Below are 20,814 nucleotides of genomic sequence, written 5' to 3'. Positions count from 1 at the left end.
GGCTGGGCAAAAAAAGCTAGCGCAGCCTTATAAGTGGGTCGGCAGGTGGCCGAGGGGCCGGGGGAGCTGAGAGGATGGCGGACAGTGTGTACCGGACCCGCTCCTTGGGAGTGGCGGCTGAGGGGCTCCCGGACCAGTACGCCGACGGGGAGGCAGCACGGGTCTGGCAGCTGTACATAGGGGACACCCGAAGTCGTACGGCTGAGTACAAAGCCTGGCTCCTGGGGCTGCTGCATCAGCACGGCTGCCAGCATGTGCTTGACGTGGCTTGTGGCACTGGGTAAAGCTGGGGAAGCACAGGGCGGGACATGCTCCGGGGGCACGGGGCTAGGTGGGAAGAGCAGGCACCTGCCCAGGCGGTCCCCAGAAATTGCCTAGGTCTGTACCTGCAGCAGGGAAAGCAGAGGAAGTGGAGGTGTGAGACAAGCGCGAGTACAAGAGTGAAATGGGGGGAGCTGGAAGTGAGGGCAGGGTGGGAAATAGGCAGGGAAGGTGTCAGAGGATCTTCCCAGATGTAAAATGGGCTGCCTCTCTCTGGTGATGGTGAGGAAGTCACTTGTCACTGATGTATAATCACTTACTGGAGTTTCTAGAGAGGGAGGTCATGCTTTGGGTATGGGGGGAACTGGATGATTCCAATTTCACTTCCAGTTCTGAGGTGTTTTGATTCAGTGAGTTAAAAGTGTGGTGGTGGTATATATGTCTGTGTGTGGAGGGTAATGGCGGGGGTGGGGGTCCGTTCAGCATCAGGGTAACTCATTCACAAGTACTGGGTTCCTCCTTCTGGTCTTCCTAGTCCCATTCTTCCTTTGACCCTTAGTCCCCACTCCAAAAACATCCTTTCTACCTCTGCTCTTCCTTAACCCTACTAGTCTCCATCAGTCCTCTTACCCTTTTCCCTTTCCCCTTTCCCCTTCTGACCCCTCTTGTCCTCATTCTCTCTTCTCTGGCCCTTCTCCCTCTTCCTCCTCCCCTTCCGCCATCCTATCACTGCCTGCTGAACCTGGCACAGGGTGGACTCCATCATGCTGGTGGAAGAGGGCTTCAAAGTGACCAGTGTAGATGCCAGCGACAAGATGCTCAAGTATGCCCTGAAAGAACGATGGAACCGTCGTCACGAGGAAGCTTTTGACAAGTGGGGTATGTGGGACCGGGGGATGATCTTGGTCTAGAAGCGGAGAGATGATGCAGAGAACCAGCATTCTTCACATACTATCTTCTGAAACACACTGAACCAGGTATCAGTGGCCCCGAGTTCTGGTCCAGATTCTACCATCACTTGCTGTGATTTATAGCAAGTCACTTCTGTCTTGGCCAATTTTTTCCTTTATAAAATGAGGGTGTGGGAGTAGGTAGAACAGGGAATAGTGGAGTAGCCAATTGAGTGAGGAAAACCTGGTTTGGAGTCCTGTCTTAGGCTCTTAATAGCTACGTGATCCCTGAAGGTACTTAACCTTTGTGCCTCACTTTCCTCCCCTGTAAAATGAAAGTATGGGACCCCTTCAATGGCCTCAGAAGTCTCTGCCAGCTCTAGCTCTAAGATTCTATGACCAGATGGCTTTCTAGCTCTTTTGTTATTTTTTCTAGATCTGTAAAATAACTTTTTGGGAGTTTGATTAGTATACCACTGAATAAGTAGATTAGTTTAGGTAGTATTTTCATTTTTATTACATTAGATCAGCCTACCTATGGGCATTTAATAATTTTCCAGAGCATTAGACCTGACCCTTCTAGCTCTTAACATTCTGAGTCTGCAAGGAAATATTTTTTCCTTCTTCCTGTTCTCTCCCTTTTCTGCACCTAAATTCATGCCTTAACTTTATTCTGGTTCAATTTCTATTTTCTTTTCACTGTAGCTTCTCTTCAGGGGTTCTTGTCTCTCATGGCCAAGGATCTTTAAAAGTTTAGTGTCCTTTTCCATGGTTGATTTCAAAGCCAAGTTTCTTGCGTCTAGCTGTAGAGAGCTGTCCCTTGCCCTTGCTTCTCAATTCTCCTCCAATCCCTTTCATTTTCCCTGAGAACAGTTTGGGTTCCCAAACTCAGTCACATTGCTCATCCCTGATCTGGTGGCATGGAACCGAGCATCAGCATGATTTACTTTTAATCCTCCATCTGCCATTTACTTTTCTCTGACAGTGAAACAAATCTCCTAATCCTGAGCCTCAATTTCCTCATCTGCCAGATGTTACTACTAATTGTTGCTCTGCATATTTCACAAGGCTGTTAGATGGAACAGAATGAGAAAACGATGTGCAACGTGCTTTGCAAACTGGAAAGCGCTATCCACATATAAGGCAGGAATAAGGAAGCATTATTCTTGTCCTGTTTGACCAGGGATGGTCAGATCTGAAGAGTAAATCCCAGTGGATCAGGAAGGGGATAGTGTAGCCGTAAGTTATCTGCTTCCTGTAGGTGTGACAGCCAGCTAGGAGGGTAAGGAGACCCAGACCCTGGGATAGAGGAAATAACCTAGGGGATGATCATTCCCCTTTCCATGGCAAAGCAGCTACCTCTCTGACCCCCATCCCATCCAAAAAAAAATACCCTTAAGTAGCAGGGAAACCAGAGGGGTGATGGTGAAACTGGTTTCTTTCTTTGTACTCTTTCTCTCCTCTCTGAGATGGATCAAGGGAGCTCAGCAGTCATAAACCATCTCCCTCACCTTCCTCCCTACTGGCTCTGCCCGGCTCCTACCCCTCTACCTTTGTGTCCTTAAATACTTACCTTAGTCCAGGGGTGTGCTCATAAACATTTAATAAACTGGGGTGGAGGGAATCCTCAACACCCTTTTAGGTTTAATCATCAGCATCTCCTCCATTACTTTCTAAAGACTAGACAATCAACAAAACAATAAAGCAAGTCCAGGTTGTGTCGTTTGCTGATTTCTGAGGTGTGTTCACACTGAAAAATTTAGCAGCCAGTGAGAAATTCCACACACCTCCACCTTATTCCCTTGGTGAGATCCATGTGTTCTGCCTGGCTCCTTCCCTTGCCTTGCCCTTTCTCCCCTTTGCCCACAAAATAACAAGTCCACGTGGTTGCTGGCCTCTGCTTCAGGACTACAGCCTGTGTTTAGGCTTGTTGGTCATGGTGGGATGTGGAGCACCTCTAGTGCCATTCTCTTCTCTATTCCCTCAGTCATTGAGGAGGCCAACTGGCTGACCCTGGACAAGGATGTGCCCCTGCCCACAGCGGGAGGCTTTGATGCCGTTATCTGCCTAGGTAACAGTTTTGCCCACTTGCCAGACTGCAAAGGTGAGAAATGAGATTATGCCTTTTCTTCCTAAAGCCATCTCCCTACAGAGCCCCAGTCCCCTCTCCCAATAGATTGGTTAGATTGCTCCCTTAATCAACAAGGGAGGTAGAGTCCTACAGCCATCCCCTTCATTATATTCCCTCCCCTAGGGATCAGGTGTACACACACACACACACATACACACTCCCTCCTCCCTAGGAATAGCCTTCTGCCAAGACGTCATTCCCGTTCCTCATCTCCCCTGTTCTGGGCCCAGAAGACCAGTTAAGGTTGGGTTAGGGAAGGGAGGAGGCTATGGCACTGAGGACCTTTCACTCCTTGTTCTGAGCTCAGGCGACCAGAGTGAGCATAAATTGGCCCTGAAGAACATTGCGGGCATGGTGCGGCCTGGAGGCTTATTGGTTATTGATCACCGAAACTATGATCACATTCTCAGTACTGGCTGTGCCCCACCTGGCAAGAACATCTACTATAAGGTGTGGCCCCTGGGTGGGGAGGGCTGGCTCAGTACTGAGAGGGCATGCAAACACAGCAGCAGAAGTCGTAGAGGGTAGCCCCACAATAGCAGCAAAAACCCCAGAAATGAGGAGGGAGGGACTGGGTAGTTTAATAAACCTTTATTGAGTGTGCCAAGCATTGTGTTAAACACCGAGGACACAAAGAAAAGCTAGCCCAGCTCTCCAGGAGCTCACATTCCAACATGAATACAACCTGTGAATACTTAGGTATCTATAGCATACATAGGGTAGCTGGAAGGTCACCTGGGAGGAAGGCACTAGCATCTAGGGGAATGGGAAAGGCCTCTCCTCAGCAGAAGGTGGAACTTAAGGTTGAGGTTTGAAGGAAGCCAGGAAAGCTTAGAGACTGAGGTGAAGGGGCAAAGCAGGTCCAGGGGACAGCCGGCATAAAGAAAGATGGTTGATAGCATGTTAAACAGAGAATCTAAGTCACGAGGATGGGCTGTAGAGTTTAATGAAGGGGATATTGTATGAATGGAAAAGTGGCAAGGGGCTGAGGTATGAAGTGCTTTATATGCCAATAGGATAACTTTATATATGATTTGTTCCTGAAGCAATCAGGATTAAGTGATTTGCCCAGGGTCACAGAGCTGGTATAGATCAGATTGAATTTGAATTCAAGTCCTCCTGACTTCAAGGCAAGTGCTCTCATCCAATAGCACCACCTAGCTGCTACAGAACTTTATTTTGGATACTGGATATCACAGGGAATAGGTGAGGATTGTGCAATTTGGGAGAAACTGGCACAGGACTGCCTAGCATGGCACATCCTCAGGAAAGAAGGTGCTGTTCTATGCTCTATAAGCAAAGAACTGAAGCAGCTCAAAAGAAAGGTGAGATGTGCAAATTTAGAGAATCCACATATTTGTGCCCAACTGGTAGAAGAGCATTCCAAGTTCATTCTGATCAGCCACAATGGACACAATATAACTTGACTGTAAAAGTAGAGTCATTTGATACTAGATCAGACATTATGGGGTGAGAGTGAGGAAGGAGTTGAGGATGACATCCCAGCTGTGAGCTTGGTTAACTTAACTGTCCTTAAGACTAATCAGGGAATCTAGTAAAGAGGAAGGTTTAGGGAGCAAGTTTTGTTTTAGACAAGCTGCCCAAAAGATAGTTGGTGATACGAACTAAAAATGGATATTCAAATCTGGAAATCACAGATTGACAGATTTAGAGATCAAAGGAATGTGAGAAGCCATCAAATCTAATCCATCATTCTATTGATGAGCAAGCTGAACTATAGAGAGGTGACTCCTCAGTGTCACACAACCAACATTTGAATTATCTACAGAGATAAAAACTGAGACTATGGGAGCAAAGAAATCACCAAAAGAGAGAGCAAAGAGGGCCCAGAACAGTCTTGGGGGATATCTAAAGATGTTAAGTGTAAAGGACATCAATTGGCAGTAAGAGGGCCCTTCTGAGGGAGGCAATAGAGTCCTAGAAAATGAAGAGAGGAAATATATGGGAAGGAGGTAATTTGTAAGAGTCTCTATAAAGGAACCTATAAACATCGCCAAGGCTTTTACAAGTAAGTAAGTATAGGGGGCCTGGAAGGGGAAGGGGGGCAGGGAGAGATTAAGGGGCACAGCACTGATAACTCCTTTCTCTACCATCCAGAGTGACCTAACTAAGGACATCACTACATCAGTGCTGACTGTGAACAACAAGGCTCACATGGTAACCCTGGATTACACTGTCCAAGTACCTGGTGCTGGGCAGGATGGCAGCCCTGGCTTGAGGTACTCAAACTGTTTTCAGAGGAGGGAAAGGGGGGAGTTGGAATTGTAGGCTCTCTCAACTGCATACGTTCCTGTGGTTCACCTTTTCCTGAAATTCCTAGGCAATTTTCAGGCCTAATCCGAATCCTCATTGAGGAATCCCCTTCCATGTCTTTTGCCCCTGTTCTCCCCAACCTATTCTCTAACTTTTCACATTTGTCTACATCTCTGGTCCCGTTGCAGTAAATTCCGTCTCTCGTACTACCCTCACTGCCTGACGCCCTTCACAGAGCTTCTTCGGGAGGCCTTCCAAGGGCGGTGCCAGCACAGTGTCCTTGGAGACTTCAAACCTTACAAGCCTGGCCAATCCTCTGCACCCTGCTATTTTATCCACGTGCTCAAGAAGACTGGCTGAACCACCATGAAAGCACTTCATAAACCCACCACAACGCTTCTAATAAACAAGATTAACCTACAAGGGAAAGTCTGGAGTGGGAGTTTGTGGAGTCCTGGGGAGAGGATGTGTTCTGAGTCTCACCTTTGATTTGGGAACAAATAGTATAGAAGTGCCTTTTCTGTTTTACTGTTAGTGTGTTGAGAGATCTTGCCCTTCTATTAGTCCTTTTTTTTTTTTTTTTTTTTTGGCCTTTTGTTTTACAAGCCTCTCTTCAAATCCAGAGCACTCCAGACCCTCAAAGCCTGCATCCCCAGACTGCTTCCTGGATAAAGAGAGAAACTTTGGAATAAGCAGTATGGGATTTCAATCTTGATATGGGACTTTGAACAAGTTGACTTTTTTTTGAGGATTTGACTTCCTCATTTGTAAAGTGATGAGGCTAGACAAGGTTTCTCAGATCTCTTCCAGCTACATTCTGATTCCTGTCATCATCCCTAATTCTTGCCTGGATAACATATATTGGCCCTAATTTCCCAGGGTCTTTGGGCTCCTACAAAACCAGAAGAGGGCAGCACACACTTATTTTCACCTGGAATAGTAAAGACTAGAGGTAATGAAAACCATTTCTAGCCTCATGGCTGAGTCCCAGGAATCTTTTTCCATCTTCCTTTTTCTCTATGCCTGTCCCTGTCTTGACCAAGCACAACTCCTTTAAATATTTTACTGATACTCAAGGGGAAAAAAATCACTGTCACTTCCCAAAGACTTTTTTTTCCAAACAAACATAACAAAGCACACTGGCTATATCTAAAAAGATAGGTCTCATCTAACATCTACAGTTTCTGACCAGAAACTGGGGAAGGCATATTTTACCCATGCCTCAGAATCGATGATTGGTCACTCAACAGTAATATATGGAGGTCAGATCTGAACTGAAACTCCCAAACTAGGCAAACAGTGGAAAGGATGAACTTGAGACAGGAAAATTTTCTTTCAAGTCCTACTACTTACTCCCCACCTACCCAGGTCCCCTTAGTTTACACTTCTGTGGCATTTGAGCTTCACACCTTTAGGAGACAGTGTCCTCCCTCCATGACAGCAGAGCTGGCAGGGAAGTTTCTCCAGGTTAAGTAGTCTGAGGACTGAATTACACTGCCCACTCCAACTGATTTGTTGATATTGTTCCGGGGCTGGTAGAGGGGGTAGGACTAGATACAACCCAAAATGATTCTAGCAGGCTGCAAATTTGCGCTGGATGCGCTTGTAACGAAGTAGCTCCTGCTCTGAGACAGATGGCTGTAGCCGAGTAGCAGCCTGAACCAAGTCTTCCATTGTAAGAAGAAATGTTGAATTAACTGGCTCCAGTCCTGGGGGTGGGGGAAGAGAAAGAGAAGAGAAGTCAATGAAGTAAGAAAGTAGAAAGCACTAGAATTTCAGCTGGCCTTGGAGTTCTAGGCCAATATGAGGAACCCCAGATATCAAGAAATATAAAGAGGTCTCCTGATGGAGGCCTAAACAGGACCTGAAGACAGTACTCAAAGTCTTGTCTGAAGAATGGAATGAGGAACTGTTGTGTTCTAGTTAAACAGGACCTCCAAAAGATCATGTTATTCTGCAGCCTCTGGACACAATGGTTTCTAGAATGGCAGCTGCAAGCTCTTTAAAAGCCCCACAGCAGGTAATTCATCCATCTTTCCTTTGATTCCCATCTTTTTTTTTTTTTTTTTTCTCTTTCTTAGCTCTTATTGCTATAGCTAGCGTTTCTAATACAATATTAAATAGTAATGGTGATAGTGGGCAACCTTGTTTCACTCCAGATCTTATTGGGAATGGTTGCAGTTTGTCTCCATTACATATGATGCTTACTGATGGTTTTAAATAGATGCTGCTGATTATTTTAAGGAAAAGTCCATTTATTCCTATACTCTCAAGTGTTTTTAATAGGAATGGATGTTGGATTTTATCAAATGTCTTTTTCTGCATCTATTGAGATGATCATATGGTTTTTGTTAATTTGGTTATTAACATGGCCAATTATATTGATAGTTTTCCTAATATTGAACCAGCCCTGCATTCCTGGTATAAATCCTACTTGATCATAGTGTATTATCTTGGAGATGATTTTCTGTAGTCTTTTTGCTAATATCTTATTTAAGATTTTAGCATCAATATTCATTAGGGCTTTGATTCCCATCTAATGATTCCCTCTTATTTTGTAATTTGGATATTTCCCATAGTCATTTCAGCCTCCTGAAGCTCGTAGGTGGGGCTGAGGTGTGGTTTGGTTTGCCTGTTGGGCCTCTTCTTGATCCTACTGAGCCTGGGGGGTAAGGGAGAGATCATCCTCACCATCTTCAATGTCCTGGACCCTTCGCTTGAGTGCTGCTGTCATTGCATCAGTACAAAGGGAGTATAAATCAGCACCGGTCAGCTGGGTTGGGCATCGGTCCAGGACGCTCACCAGGTTCACAGAGGGCTCAAGCTTGAACCTAGAATGGGGAGCTAAGTCTTTTAACACCAAATTGAAGGCATTTTCCATTATACCAATACTAAAGGCACTAACCCTAACCATCCCACACCCTCTAAGCTATACCTTCGTGTGATAGCACTCAGTATCCGAAGCTGGGAAGCCCGATCTTCGCTTGGTCCCACAAACACCAGCTTGTCAAACCTTCAGAGAGAGCAGGTAGGATATTAAGTAGTAAATCCTCGGAGATCAACCAAACAGATGCAATATTTCCCAACCCCATGTGAGCTCTTGCAATGTTAATAGGATGGAAGGGTTGCCTACTGAGCAGCTGATACCCAGCCCTGAGAGGAAGTGCAGAACAAGATGATCAGGGGCAACCAGGAGTTAATTGGAATAGATCAGGTTTCTCTCAGAGAGACAGAAGGTTAACAAATAGGGACTAACCTGCCTGGCCGCAACAGTGCGGCATCTAGGAGATCAGGCCTGTTGGTCGCTCCGATAACAAATACTTCTTGGCTGCTGTGAAGTCCATCGAGCTCAGCCAGGAGCTGGGAGACCACCCTGTATGGGTTAAAGATAGAGAATGAGATGGGTGAGAGCCAGAGACAGAGAGTAACCTAGTTGAAGAACCCTTCCCCCACTCTTCAGATTTGATTCCTTTTCCCTTGTTCAAGGAATCTCTTATTCTCATCTCTTGCTCCTCATCTCCAGCCCCTTTTGGCGTCTCTTAAGTCCTTTTCCTCTATTTTTTATGTGACCTACAGTCCCTCTTTTAGCTTTTTTTAGTTCCCTCTTTTAAACCCTAACCACTGGGGGCCCCAGAATTTGATGTCATGCCACCCCTAATCTTTCTGAGCCTCCTGAAGTAGGTGTGCTCTATCTCACCCTTAATGTTTCCCATGAAATCAGTCTCATTCCCTAGTTCAGGATTACCCACCTGTCCATCACACCACCAGAGTCCCCACTTCGCCCTCGACTTGGAGCCAAAGAATCCAACTCATCAAAAAAAATGATGCATGGGGCAGCAGCTCGTGCCCTGGAGAACACTGGAAAGGAGGAAATGAAGATGAGAGGGACGGAAGACAACAAGCTAAAAAACTGAGAAAATGAAGGTCTGAGATGGAGGTTCAATAGGGATGGGCCTGGACCTTATTTACTTATTAAAACGGCCCCCCCCCCCCCCACCTGCCCTGGAACCTCATTTGTTAGATAGGATCACCAAATTTAAGACTTCTAATTTTCAAGAAACATCCAGAGATGTAGTTCATTTGGCAGACTAACAACTGTAAGATGAGAAAGGAAGGCACTTGTCCAAAGTGTTAGAGCTAGACCTTGGGTTCAGTGTTTTTTGATGATCCGTAATGAGGGACAGAATAGGGTGGGAAGCTGACTCTCACTCACCTTCTCTAATGTTCTCTTCACTTTGGCCTACATACATGTTGATGAGCTCAGGACCTTTCACACTGAGAAGAAGGATGAACATGAGTAGTTGACCACAGCCCATTCAAGTCCCAGACTAGAGTCCTCCCTTCTCCTCCCACCAGGTCCACCATCCCTTGTCCCCACCTCAAGAAGGTAAGGCTACATTCAGTAGCTACTGCCTTTGCAAGGAGGGTCTTTCCAGTGCCTGGAGGTCCATACAGCAAAAGACCTGAACGCCTCAGCCCCAGGTCCAGCAGCTCAGGGTGATCCAGAGGGAGCTGAATTGTTTCCAGGATCTCCCTCTTCACATCCTGTAACCCACCCACATCATGCCAGGACACTGCTGGGATCTAGAAGACAGATGGTAGAAGGCTGGAGTAATTTTGACTGTATATGAAGGACAGCCCTGATTTCTTCTTAAAATAAAGTCTGGAGCCCCTACCTTGGGGGCCCCAATGGCCTGCGAGTGCGCCATCTGTAGTTGTTCTAGCGCCACCCCAAAGTCTTCTGCCAATATGGGAAAGCCAGCAGTACATAGTTCCCCCTCATCTTCCTCACTTAAGCTGCCAGCAGCCATCACACTGAACAAGGAAATAACAAAGGACAGAAAAGGTGTGACTTAGGAGCACTAAGCCTCTGGGTCTCTCTCTCTTTGGTATCTCAAGCCCTTCCCCCTTCTTATTCTTCCCAGTTTCTTGTCTCCGATCCTTCCCATACTCCATTTGCCCCTTACCCGGACTGGATCCTGGCGCAGGCTGCTCGGCTGCTATAGGCCAGCAGGGCACAGAGATCACCCAGCACAAAGCCCTGGGGAAGGTAGGAGTAAGGACAAAAATGAGAGCTCATGGGAGTCAGGTGAAATAGCTTGCTTCCACTACCCCACATACTTCCCCTTTTGGATGATTTGTGAAGGAGTCAAGTTAATTTTCCTCTCCTTGGCTCCAGTCACCAGAACTAAGAGCCATGGAGAATAGCAGTTGTAAACCATCCTAACTGGATCTGCCTCAACATAGAACAGGGTATCCCAGAATGTCCCCCTCATTGAGAAGCTACTTGATCACTTGTTGAGGGTATTGTCTTGGCTTCTATATGAGAAGGCCCAGCTGAGTTCTGAGCTCTTTACAATTTTGAGATTCTTGCCCTACTAAGGAAGGTGCGGGGCCCTGTGACCCCCACTCCTCCGTCCCCAGCACTCACTGCACTCCTTCTTGCTAGCTGAGCTAAGTTCACTTCCTGACCCAGAGGGAGGCGGGAAGTTAGCGCCTGCAGGATGTTGAGCCGATGCTCCTCTGACAGTATGGGAACCTCCAGCTCATGAGGAAATGCTATCTGCACATCAGGAGGAACATTCTGAGGGCAGCTTGTTGTAGCCACGACCAGCAGAGGCAGCGAACTGTCGAATGAGAGCAGCAGGTGCTAAGAGGGTCTGAGCTCAAGAAAGAACTGAGAACTCCCAACACACTGCTGCTAGTAGATGAGGTGGTATCAGTGAACATGAAGACCCCTAGATTGGATTGTGCTGGGAACATTAGGAGAGTACCCTGGTTCTAGCTCATACCAAACAAAGTGAGGATTCCCCAAGATGTTAAGTGTCTTCCTCTTCCCCTAGATATTACCATAATAATCAGCACATGACTATATCCATTGCACGATGGACACCGAGTACATAGTATTGACTAACAGGATTTTAGCCAAACCGTGGCGAGGTAGATGAGTGTAGTGATGGGAAAAGAGTGGGGGTGAGGATGGTCTTTAATCTAGTCCCCGGAGCTCAGTCTCAGGCTCCTACAGTGGGTCTGAAGGAATACCTGATGAGGGGATCCTTATTCAGGAGAAGATGTCGAAGCACAGCTACCACCTGGGAATCCTCACCCAGGCCATCTCGTTCCCAGCCCAGGAGTTCCACACCTTTCAACAGCAGGATAGATGGGCGGCAAAGCTGAGCCCGGGAGAAAGCGGCTCGAAGCTTATTCTCCACTGCTGCACTAGTATCTGCACACAGCTTTGAGCAGTCTGCCTATGAAAAATCATAGGGTTGTTAGTAAAAGATGCCCCACAGTAAAGAAAGAGACTGCCTTAGGGATTGTGTCAGGCATTTGTAGCATTTTTTTCCAATGCAAGCAAGAGAAAAACTAGTACTCATCATGCTCCACCCCAACTCCACTAAAATGGCAATGTTACAGAGGCTAGTCACCAAGTCCTTGAAGCCCTCTTTCACTCAGACCATTCACCCAGTGGCGAAGCTCCATGGGAATTTGCCTGACTGTGAAGGAAAGATTCCACCATAGCAGTGGGACAGGCAACAGGGGCTATCCTTTGCACTGTCTTTACCTAAAAGGCTGTGGGCATCCTCACCTTGAATAAGTGGAGCCCAAGACGGCCACAGGCAGCAGTGATGGCTGTAGTCTTTCCACTGCCTGGGGGCCCCCGCAGGAGGACACTGCTGGTCCCCGTCAACAAAGACCCCCTGCAACCAAAAAAAGCTAAATTTGGTTTCCTGCCTGTCCCATGCCTTCTCAAACTTTTGCTTTTGAACATATATTAAGTCTTCCTCACAAGAATAACAGGAATAGTATGTGCCTCATTTGCCCTTCTCAGAGGAAGCCAAGTGGCTTATCTTTCTGCATTTGTGCTGAATAACTTCAAGAAGGCTTGCTGAACTCTTTCCCACTTTGGTTATCTGAGACATTCTGACCAATATATATGACATCTTTGTTACTGTTGTTGCTCAATCTTTTTTCAGTTGTGTCATGCTTCCTTGTGACCCTCTTTGGGGTTTTCCTGATAAAGATACTGGAGTAGTTTGCCATTTCCTTCTTCAGCTCATTTTACAAATAAGGAAACTGAGGTAAACAAGATTAAATGACTTGCCCAAAGCTAGTAGGTGTGAAAGATTTGAACTCGGGAAAATGAGTTTTCTTGACTCCAGACCCAGTACCCAATTCCCTGTATCGTCACCTAGCTGCCCGACCATGTACCTGATCCCTTCCATATTTCTAAGTCAAAACACCCTCCTTCACCATCCTTCACTAAGATCTGAGAGCCTCTCTTACCCAGGGTGGAGTCGTGGCTTCAGGACCTCACAAAGTTGTGTCACTAAAGTCTCCAGCCCTGGAGGGGATAGGCTGCTCCAGATACTTTGTCCCTCTGAAGGGAGCCATGGGACAAAACTCATAGTAGAACCCACCTGTATAGTAATAAAAGAGAGGCTTCAGGTATAGTATACAGCATACTCTGCTTTATCCTCCTCACTTTACCCTTCCTCCCCAAAGGCCTCACCATGTACAAGGAAGTGTGGGTTGTATCAGCCAAATATGCTGTGGTTGGTTCCTCTGGGGCATCCCCAACAGTCGTCTTCACTTTGAAGAACAGAAAAGGCCACCTATGGAATGAATGCAGAGCAAACCCCAAGTTACACATGATCACTATATCATGGGAAAGAAAAAACAAATGACCCCATTTTTCAGATAGAAAAAACTAAATCTAGATTGGTTGTGACTAGCCAGCAGACAAGAACCCATATTATTTCCTGACCTTTAACTCAGAGTTCAAATTAGTTTGACCACACAGTACAGAGATAACCCCATACTTTTCAAACTATACTGTCTAATTCTTGTTAGTGACGGGAGGCAAAAATGGTCCCAGAAAAACATGAGGGAAGGGAGGAGAGAGATTAGCATTTCATGTGAAAAGGAGGTCCTGGTTTCTGTGACTTCTATAACACTTTCTACTCAATGGTAATTATAGTAAAAGACTGGAACATAAGATTAACTCTATATCCTTTTTATAGTTATTACTCCTAAATTGAATATTTGATACAGCATTTTAAATTTGGAATGGCTGTCCTAAAACATGTTGAGTCTTGACATTTAATGGAAAAGAACAAAAATATGCTTGTATAATTCAGAGGATTACAGGGGTTATAAAACCATTTTAGATAGAAGATAACACTGATGATTAGGTGAAAAAACAAAACCACTAGAATAAATCCGGATATTGCTGGAATACAAGTGAGTTGTGTTATAGAGCCCAGCATTTGATCCTCTCAAGTGAGGAAGATATTGTGATTATTCCCATCTTACAGATGAAAAGCCCTTGGATGGTAGAGGGTAAGTGACTATCACACAGCTAGTTAAGTATCTGAGGTAGGTTTTACAACTCAGGTCTTTGGGACTCCAAATCCAATACTTTATCCACATCATCCCATAGCTGCCTCGCACAGACCATACCCTAGTTCACCTTGCAATTGGATGCCAGAGTTTCCTATATTATTTCCCTGCCTCAAGTGTCTCCCCACTCCAATACATTTTTCATATAGCAGCCAAAGTTTATGACACTTTTGTCAAGTGTATAATATTCCCTCGTTCAGTAAGTTCCAGAAGCACTCTGCCACATCTAATATCAAATACAAATTTCTCTGCTTGTCATTTAAAGTCCTTCACAACCTGATCCCAACATACCTTTCCAGCCCTATGACATGTTATTCCCCTTCTTGAACTCTAGGATCCAGGCACACTGGCCTTCTTGCTTTTCTTCAGACAAAATACTCCATTTCCCATTTCTCCACTTTCACATTGGCTACCCAATAGTTTGAAATGAATTCCCTTCTTTTCACTAATAAATGATATTTCACTGCACATACCCCCTTCACCTCCATCCTTTTAAAATGCTTAACTCAGCTGCTACCTCCTAAAAGATCTTTTCTGATCTACATACTTGTTGGTGCTTTCTCCCTCAAATTACCTTGTTTCATTTATCTGTAGATATTTCCTAACCATCTCCTAAATGATCTTCTAGCTTCAAACCTCTGTCTATACCAAACCATCACTCATGGAGCTACCAAAATGATATTCTTCAAGCACAGATCTGACCAAGGCACTGTTACCTTCCTTGCATATCAGGTGTTGCTTCCACCACCCCACATACTTCCCCTTTTGGATGATTTGTGAAGGAGTCACAGGAAGCAGGAACAAATATGATACTTAAAAGGCCTTTGATCTACCTCAACTTCAACCTACCTTTTCAGGCTTATCATACATTACTTCCATGGTTCAACCAAATTGACATTCCTGATGTGCTCCATTTCCTTGTCTCTGCGCATGCTGTCTATCCTCCATACCTCTTCAATTCTTAGAATTCCTAGTTTTCCTCAAAGTTTAGATCAAGAGCCATCTCTTATATAGAGGTATCTTCTGATCCTCCAGCTGCTACTGCCTTTTCCTTGAATGATCCTGCTTTTATTTTTAATAGACTTATATGCAAACATATTGTGTCCCACATACTCTGCTCCAGCCAATAAAGTGTAAGCCTCTTGGGGCAAAGTTTATTTTATTTCTGTCTCTGTAGATCCAGCACCAAGAACATAACATGCATAGACAACATATCCTCAAGTAGGATGTAAGCAACTTGAGGGAAGGATCTATTTTAATTTGTGACTGTGCATCCTATTGTCTAAACAGGATTTTACACATAGTAAGTACAAGTACTTGCTGGATAAATGGCCATTAGGTGAGAAGGATTTATTTTCACATTCCTATTTTTTTATTCCCAAAGGCTGGTCTTTTGAAGGACAATGGCTGTAGTATGATTAGAAAAACCACTAAGATTAAGTCCCACAGTGGAGAAGACAGTGCAAAAGGGGCTGACCAAGAAGCCAGCCCTGTACTGGGCCTCCCAATCCTGTAAGATCTCTCTCCTAGGGTCATTCCCTCAAGGTCAGTGTGGAAGGCATTATCAGAGCACCTGACACAACTGGACTGTCAGGTAATAATGAATGTAAACACACTAATAAACAATCCCAGTAAAGAATAAAGACCAGGATCTGGGACCATAGATGAGCCATGTATATGCTGAAGCTACTACCAGGATCTCCCTGAAACAGGACAAAGACCTGAACGTCAAAGCCCTAGACTCTTAATCCTGATATACTGAGTGACTTTGGACAAATATACCTCTCTAGGAAGAGTGAGAACAGTTTTATCTCCAATGTGGCTGATCTAAGGCCCAAGAGTTCCCTCAGACCTGGTTGTTCCACATATCTCCAAATCTTCCTGATTTTAAAAAAGCATTTTAACTCTGTCATAAACATGCTATTCAATTAACATTTAGTGAATGCTTAAAGGGACAAAGAAAGGCATGGAATTAAGGCCTGTACAAGTCAGAGGTTGGGGGAGAATCTGACAATTCTCTTTCTAATCAAGAGCTCAAATCACACTCAAAACCAAGTACTGTCCTTGCCTGATTTTATACATGGGAACACTGAGATCTAGGGGCAGTACAAATTCACCCAGTCATGATCACACACAGTCAGTAGGGGAGAAAGCTCAGTTATGCCGATCCTTAACTTTCTGTTGTAAAGGGTAGATAAATGGATGAAAGACATTTCCTCAGTAGAAAGGGCCATTTCTTTTTGGAGGATAGACCCAAGGAATAATATCTATATTCTGCTACCTAAACAGGTTCCAAGTATTAGATTATTTCATGTCATATATATGTACGGAAGGGGCAACAACTTAAGAAGACACGTTAGGCCAACAATGGAAAAACTGTACAGAGTTTAGAATAGAAACCTCAGTCCCAGGTCCAGACTTTCAAGTAATTCATAACCGACACTCATGCCATCTGAACTTGAGAGCAAAAGTACAATAAACTTAGTAAGGACTTCTTAAGGTTTAGAATGGGCTGCATACCTGAATAGTTTCTCTGGGCTTCTTTCCAAGACGTCTGCTTGCCCAACTGTTGGCACACACAGAATATCCCCCTCCTGGACCATCCTGTAACACAAAAGCAGCTCCAGTGAGATCATAACCAGAGGTTGCTGACATGGCAAACTATCTTTTGGGGGCAAACTATATACTCAGAGATCAATCTAATATGAGGGAAAAAAATCTAGTGGGGAGAGATGAAACTCTGGGAAAGTAGAAAAAAAGGAAAAAGAAAGTAGTATCCAAAACTAAGAGTGTGTTTCTCATGATGTGCCCATTGTCCTGCATGACAGATGAGCTCACTCTTCCATTACCTCCCCATAATCTCACCTGGGAACTCCACCCCAGTATTTCATAAAAAACAATTTCAAAATCAAATGGACATATCTAGATCTGGAGTTCAGGAAACTAGGGGGACAGGACTGTATAGAAAGCCAGGCTCTTGTTTCTAAAAAAAATAAACATTTTTTTCCTTTGGGCTAAAGAGCTGACCTGGGGATCTCAAAGTGCTGATAAAGAGCCTGGTCATAGTTGCCACTGGTGTTGTAGTGGGGGGAGGACACAATTTCAATGTGTAGCTCTCTGGCAAATGGAGGCCCAGACAGCACTGAGCAGCTTCCTCTGTCCTCAGGACTTCTGAATCCTTCTGAGTATCTCTATTAGAGAAACAATCAACATTTTACTGCTTTCCCTTAACATAGTGACTAGACTACAACCTCTTTGTGGGAGAGGCTATTATTTATACATTAGCTGTATGACCATGGATAAATAACATCACTGAACCTGTTTCTTTACCTGTAAAATAGAATATCTACAGTACCTATCCCACAAATGTGAGAGGCAAAGATGAAATAATTTCTGCAAAACACTACATACCTTAAAGTGCTATAGATAGATGAGTAATTAATGTAATTACTCACTTCTATCCACTATTTAACACAAAAGAAAGATGATGGGATATGAGGCCAAGAAAAACAGAATCAACAACCTCCAAGATAATCATCCCTAGATTGCTGCCTCCAGGAAAAGAAATACTTCTTAAAGTACCTCTTTCTACTTTGAATATAGCATTACTTTCATTCTTCACTTTAGTTTTTTAAATGTCCCTAGTTAATACCAAGGCTCTGAAAAACCCCTGTGACGTCCTCAAATAATTCAGAGATAGTAGAAGTACCAGGTCTCAATAGATAATTGGAGTGTATTTAGTTTCCATTTCAACAACACTAGGTAGCTCATGTGATTGGCCAGAGAAGGAACTCAAGATTTAGTTTATTCAGGATAAAAGCAAAAAGACAAGATCTTAGTGAGATAACTAAGGCTCAGCAGAATGATTAGCATGAGAACTGCAAGTACAGTACACTCTTCTCCCTTCAGTTTCTACTTCAGCCAACCTAAAAGATGGAATAATCCCTAAGGCGCTCTGATTTAGAGGTTGAAGTAACCTTAGAGATCAGAATCCAATTCCATCATTTAACACAGAAGGAAACTGAGGAAGAAAGAAGAGGAAGTATTAAGAAACAAAAATTGGCATTCAAAGAACAGAAAACTGAGCTCTAGATCTAGAGAAGGCACGAAGCCTTAGGTATTTAGGCAATGTTAAGACATTATTTCCACAACAAAGACGCCATACCACACAAACTAAATCTGGGACTCTTTTTCTCCTGGGCCAAAACATTTCTCCAATTTGACCTATTTTTGTACAATTATTTTTGTACCATACATAGGAATATTTAATAGTATTTCATCTTTTAAAATAAATCTATTTGGAGGCATCCTTCTCAATAAATGCAATAAACTATATAATAACTTCTGAAGGCAGCAATCTTCTGCAGCTTCTCAGACAATATTAAACACATTGCAAGGGTGGAGTCCAGATATTATTCATACATGACAATTCTAAAGTGGATTTCCAACTTCCATCCCCAAGAACTCTCAAGTTCTGGATGTGCATGTACAGATTATATATTGATTTGCAAATTCTTCACGCCTAACCCCTTATTAAAATAATCTCGTTCTACAGCCAAGAAGTTCAAGGAGATCCAGGTGTCTTGTTGACACCTTGTGGCGCTAGGGGAAAGGTCCCTTTTGGTACTTACCTGAACGCTGAGTTCCCCGATGTCGAGGGGCTCACAGGACAGATTGAAAGCCAGATTGGCAGGCACCAGGGCCACTCCGTCTGCGAGGGGCTCTCCCAGCTCTGAAGACCCGGGTCCCAGCTTCTCGGAGAGATTCCAGCGGGGATCCTGGACTCGCACCTTGGCCAGGTGAGGCCGAGGGGCTGGTGTCCCCTCTCTGACCGGGGTCACCCATACCCACTCTCCCTGGAAGAGGCCGAGACTCCGAAGGCAGCTCCTGCTAACCCCCAGCGCCTCCCCCGCCCCGCCCAGGATGCCCCGCAGTCGCCGGGGCACACTCGGGGCTGCGAAGGAGGAGACCACGGGCGGAGCCGGCAGCGGGGGGCGACTATCGCCCCCTTTAGCGCCCCGTCCCCGGAGCTCGGTCACCGCCAACCGCGTGCCGGGGCCCAGCAGCCCTTGCAGCGCCGGCCGCGTCTCCAGCACCCGGGGCCCGAGCGCAGGCAATGCCTCTCCGCGCCGCACGAGCACCGGCCCGGCTCGAGGGCCCGTCCCAGAACCAGTGCCCGGCGCGGCGCCCAGCAAGGCCCAGCCCAGCGCCGGGGGCCGCCGCACGGGCCGGGCCCGCACTCGCGCGCCGGAGCCCAGCGCCAGCAGCCGCAGCAGCGTCCGGCTCACCAGCAGCTCTGGGGGCCCGGGCTCGGGCTCGGGCTCGGGCTCCAGCCCCGGCCCCTCGCCTGGGCCCTCCAGCGCAGCCACCAGCAGCGCCGGCCCCGTCGGCCCCGCCCCCGCCGGCCTCAGCGCCAGCACCAGGCCCGCGGGCCCCGCCGCTGGCCACGGACCCCCCGGCGGCAGCAGCACCGCTAGCGGGGGAGCCTCGGCCGGGAAGGGCTCCAGGGCCCTCAGCACGGCCAGCGCCATGACAGCGACCGGAACGTAGCAACGGGGACGGCCTTCCGGAGCCGGGGAAAGGAACGCGACGCTGGAGCTCCCGCAGCGGGCCGGCAGCAGCGACACTTCCGGCTCCTGAAGAAGGGCGGAGTGGGAGTAGAGGAAGTAGGGGGGGGGGGGGGGGGGGGGGGGGGGGGGGGGGGGGGGGGGGGGGGGGGGGGGGGGGGGGGGGGGGGGGGGGGGGGAGGAGAAGGGAAGGTAGTCGGAACTTGTGCGCAGACTCCAAAACTCAGAGGCGGTCCACAGGAGCTTGACAGCCGTAGCCATGGTAACGGGAGCTGCTTGCGCTTCTGCATCTACGCCTGTTCTATTCTGACTGTGGTCTTAGGGGCAACGGTCCACTCTAAGTGGCGGTATGAGAACCTATCTGCGGGGCTTATTGAGCCAGCATTGGGTTCCTTCCTCCCGAATAGTTGCTTTCCTTTTTACTACACTCTACCAATCATAATTTTACTTTGCTGACTTTGCCCTAATATGTCTTTATAACGGTTTGCTGAATGATGGTTAATACGTTGTCATGAAGCTTAAGTTCTCTCCATTCCGCTAGGAAGAATGATTGAAGCATAGATTAAGCAATTAGTAGGTGCTAAATTCTGTGCTAGCCCTGGAAATACAAAAAGAAAAGCAAGACACTGTCAGGTCTCAAAGCACTCGCGTTCTAATGGGGGAGACAATGCATATGGAAAATTGCGATTTACAGTCAGGTGGAAAGGGCATATGGTCTTAGGGTGCAGGGTCAAAGCAGATTATTTCCACAGATAAAATTCTATCAGGGTTTGATGCAGAACCATTTGACTTTTTTTTATTATTTTTTATTTTTTTAAATAGCCTTTTATTTACAGGTTATATATATGGGTAACTTTACAGATTGACAATTGCCAAACCTCTTGTTCCAATTTTTCACCTCTTACCCCCCCACCCCCTCCCCCAGATGGCAGGATGACCAGTAGATGTTAAATACATTAAAATATAAATTAGATACACAATAAGTATACATGACCAAACCGTTATTTTGCTGTACAAAAAGAATCAGACTCTAAAATATTGTACAATTAGCCTGTGAAGGAAATCCAAAATGCAGGTGGGCAAAAATATAGGGATTGGGAATTCAATGTAATGGTTCTTGGTCATCTCCCAGAGTTCTTTCTCTGGGCGTAGCTGGTTCAGTTCATTACTGCTCCATTGGAACTAATTTGGTTCATCTCATTGCTGAGGATGGCCAGGTCCATCAGAATTGAGAACCATTTGATATTACCAAGAACTTTGGATAACAAGACCTTTCTTTCTTGGGTCC

The 20,814-nt window shown here is 45.8% G+C and overlaps 2 protein-coding genes across 2 annotated transcripts; one reads left to right on the top strand and one right to left on the bottom strand.

Annotated features, from left to right (window-relative positions):
• Positions 1–5,979, top strand: LOC100925098 (glycine N-methyltransferase). The gene is made up of 6 exons (XM_003769071.4): positions 1–280; positions 1,013–1,140; positions 3,139–3,255; positions 3,590–3,732; positions 5,401–5,522; positions 5,745–5,979. Exons 1-6 carry the CDS (start codon positions 75–77, stop codon positions 5,914–5,916), a joined length of 888 nt encoding a protein of 295 aa, XP_003769119.2. The 5' UTR covers positions 1–74; the 3' UTR covers positions 5,917–5,979.
• A 144-nt stretch (positions 5,980–6,123) lies between these two features.
• Positions 6,124–19,611, bottom strand: PEX6 (peroxisomal biogenesis factor 6). Its single transcript, XM_003775314.4, has 17 exons — positions 18,591–19,611; positions 16,987–17,150; positions 16,480–16,563; positions 13,070–13,172; positions 12,844–12,977; positions 12,146–12,257; positions 11,599–11,807; positions 10,988–11,183; positions 10,524–10,597; positions 10,233–10,371; positions 9,935–10,140; positions 9,770–9,831; positions 9,306–9,414; positions 8,813–8,929; positions 8,492–8,569; positions 8,248–8,387; positions 6,124–7,265 (listed from the first exon to the last, which is right to left on the bottom strand). Exons 1-17 carry the CDS (start codon positions 19,488–19,490, stop codon positions 7,129–7,131), a joined length of 2,964 nt encoding a protein of 987 aa, XP_003775362.4. The 5' UTR covers positions 19,491–19,611; the 3' UTR covers positions 6,124–7,128.
• Positions 19,612–20,814: the final 1,203 nt, after the last annotated feature.

The sequence above is a fragment of the Sarcophilus harrisii genome, chromosome 4, assembly GCF_902635505.1.
Source record: "Sarcophilus harrisii chromosome 4, mSarHar1.11, whole genome shotgun sequence".
NCBI classification, from domain to species: domain Eukaryota; kingdom Metazoa; phylum Chordata; class Mammalia; order Dasyuromorphia; family Dasyuridae; genus Sarcophilus; species Sarcophilus harrisii.
The sequence above is the reverse complement of the archived record's forward strand: the minus strand, read 5'-3'. Positions and strand labels throughout refer to the sequence as shown.

Excerpts from the sequence above, each read along its gene's own strand:
- PEX6 (XM_003775314.4), bottom strand. The coding sequence starts at position 19,490 with ATGGCGCTGGCCGTGCTGAGGGCCCTGGAGCCCTTCCCGGCCGAGGCT. Across the intron at positions 17,151-18,590 it reads TCGGGGAACTCAGCGTTCAG|AGATACTCAGAAGGATTCAG; the intron begins GTAAGTACCAAA and ends TTTCTCTAATAG. Across the intron at positions 8,570-8,812 it reads GCACTGTTGCGGCCAGGCAG|GTTTGACAAGCTGGTGTTTG; the intron begins GTTAGTCCCTAT and ends CTCTCTCTGAAG.
- LOC100925098 (XM_003769071.4), top strand. The coding sequence starts at position 75 with ATGGCGGACAGTGTGTACCGGACCCGCTCCTTGGGAGTGGCGGCTGAG. Across the intron at positions 281-1,012 it reads GACGTGGCTTGTGGCACTGG|GGTGGACTCCATCATGCTGG; the intron begins GTAAAGCTGGGG and ends AACCTGGCACAG. Across the intron at positions 5,523-5,744 it reads GATGGCAGCCCTGGCTTGAG|TAAATTCCGTCTCTCGTACT; the intron begins GTACTCAAACTG and ends GTCCCGTTGCAG.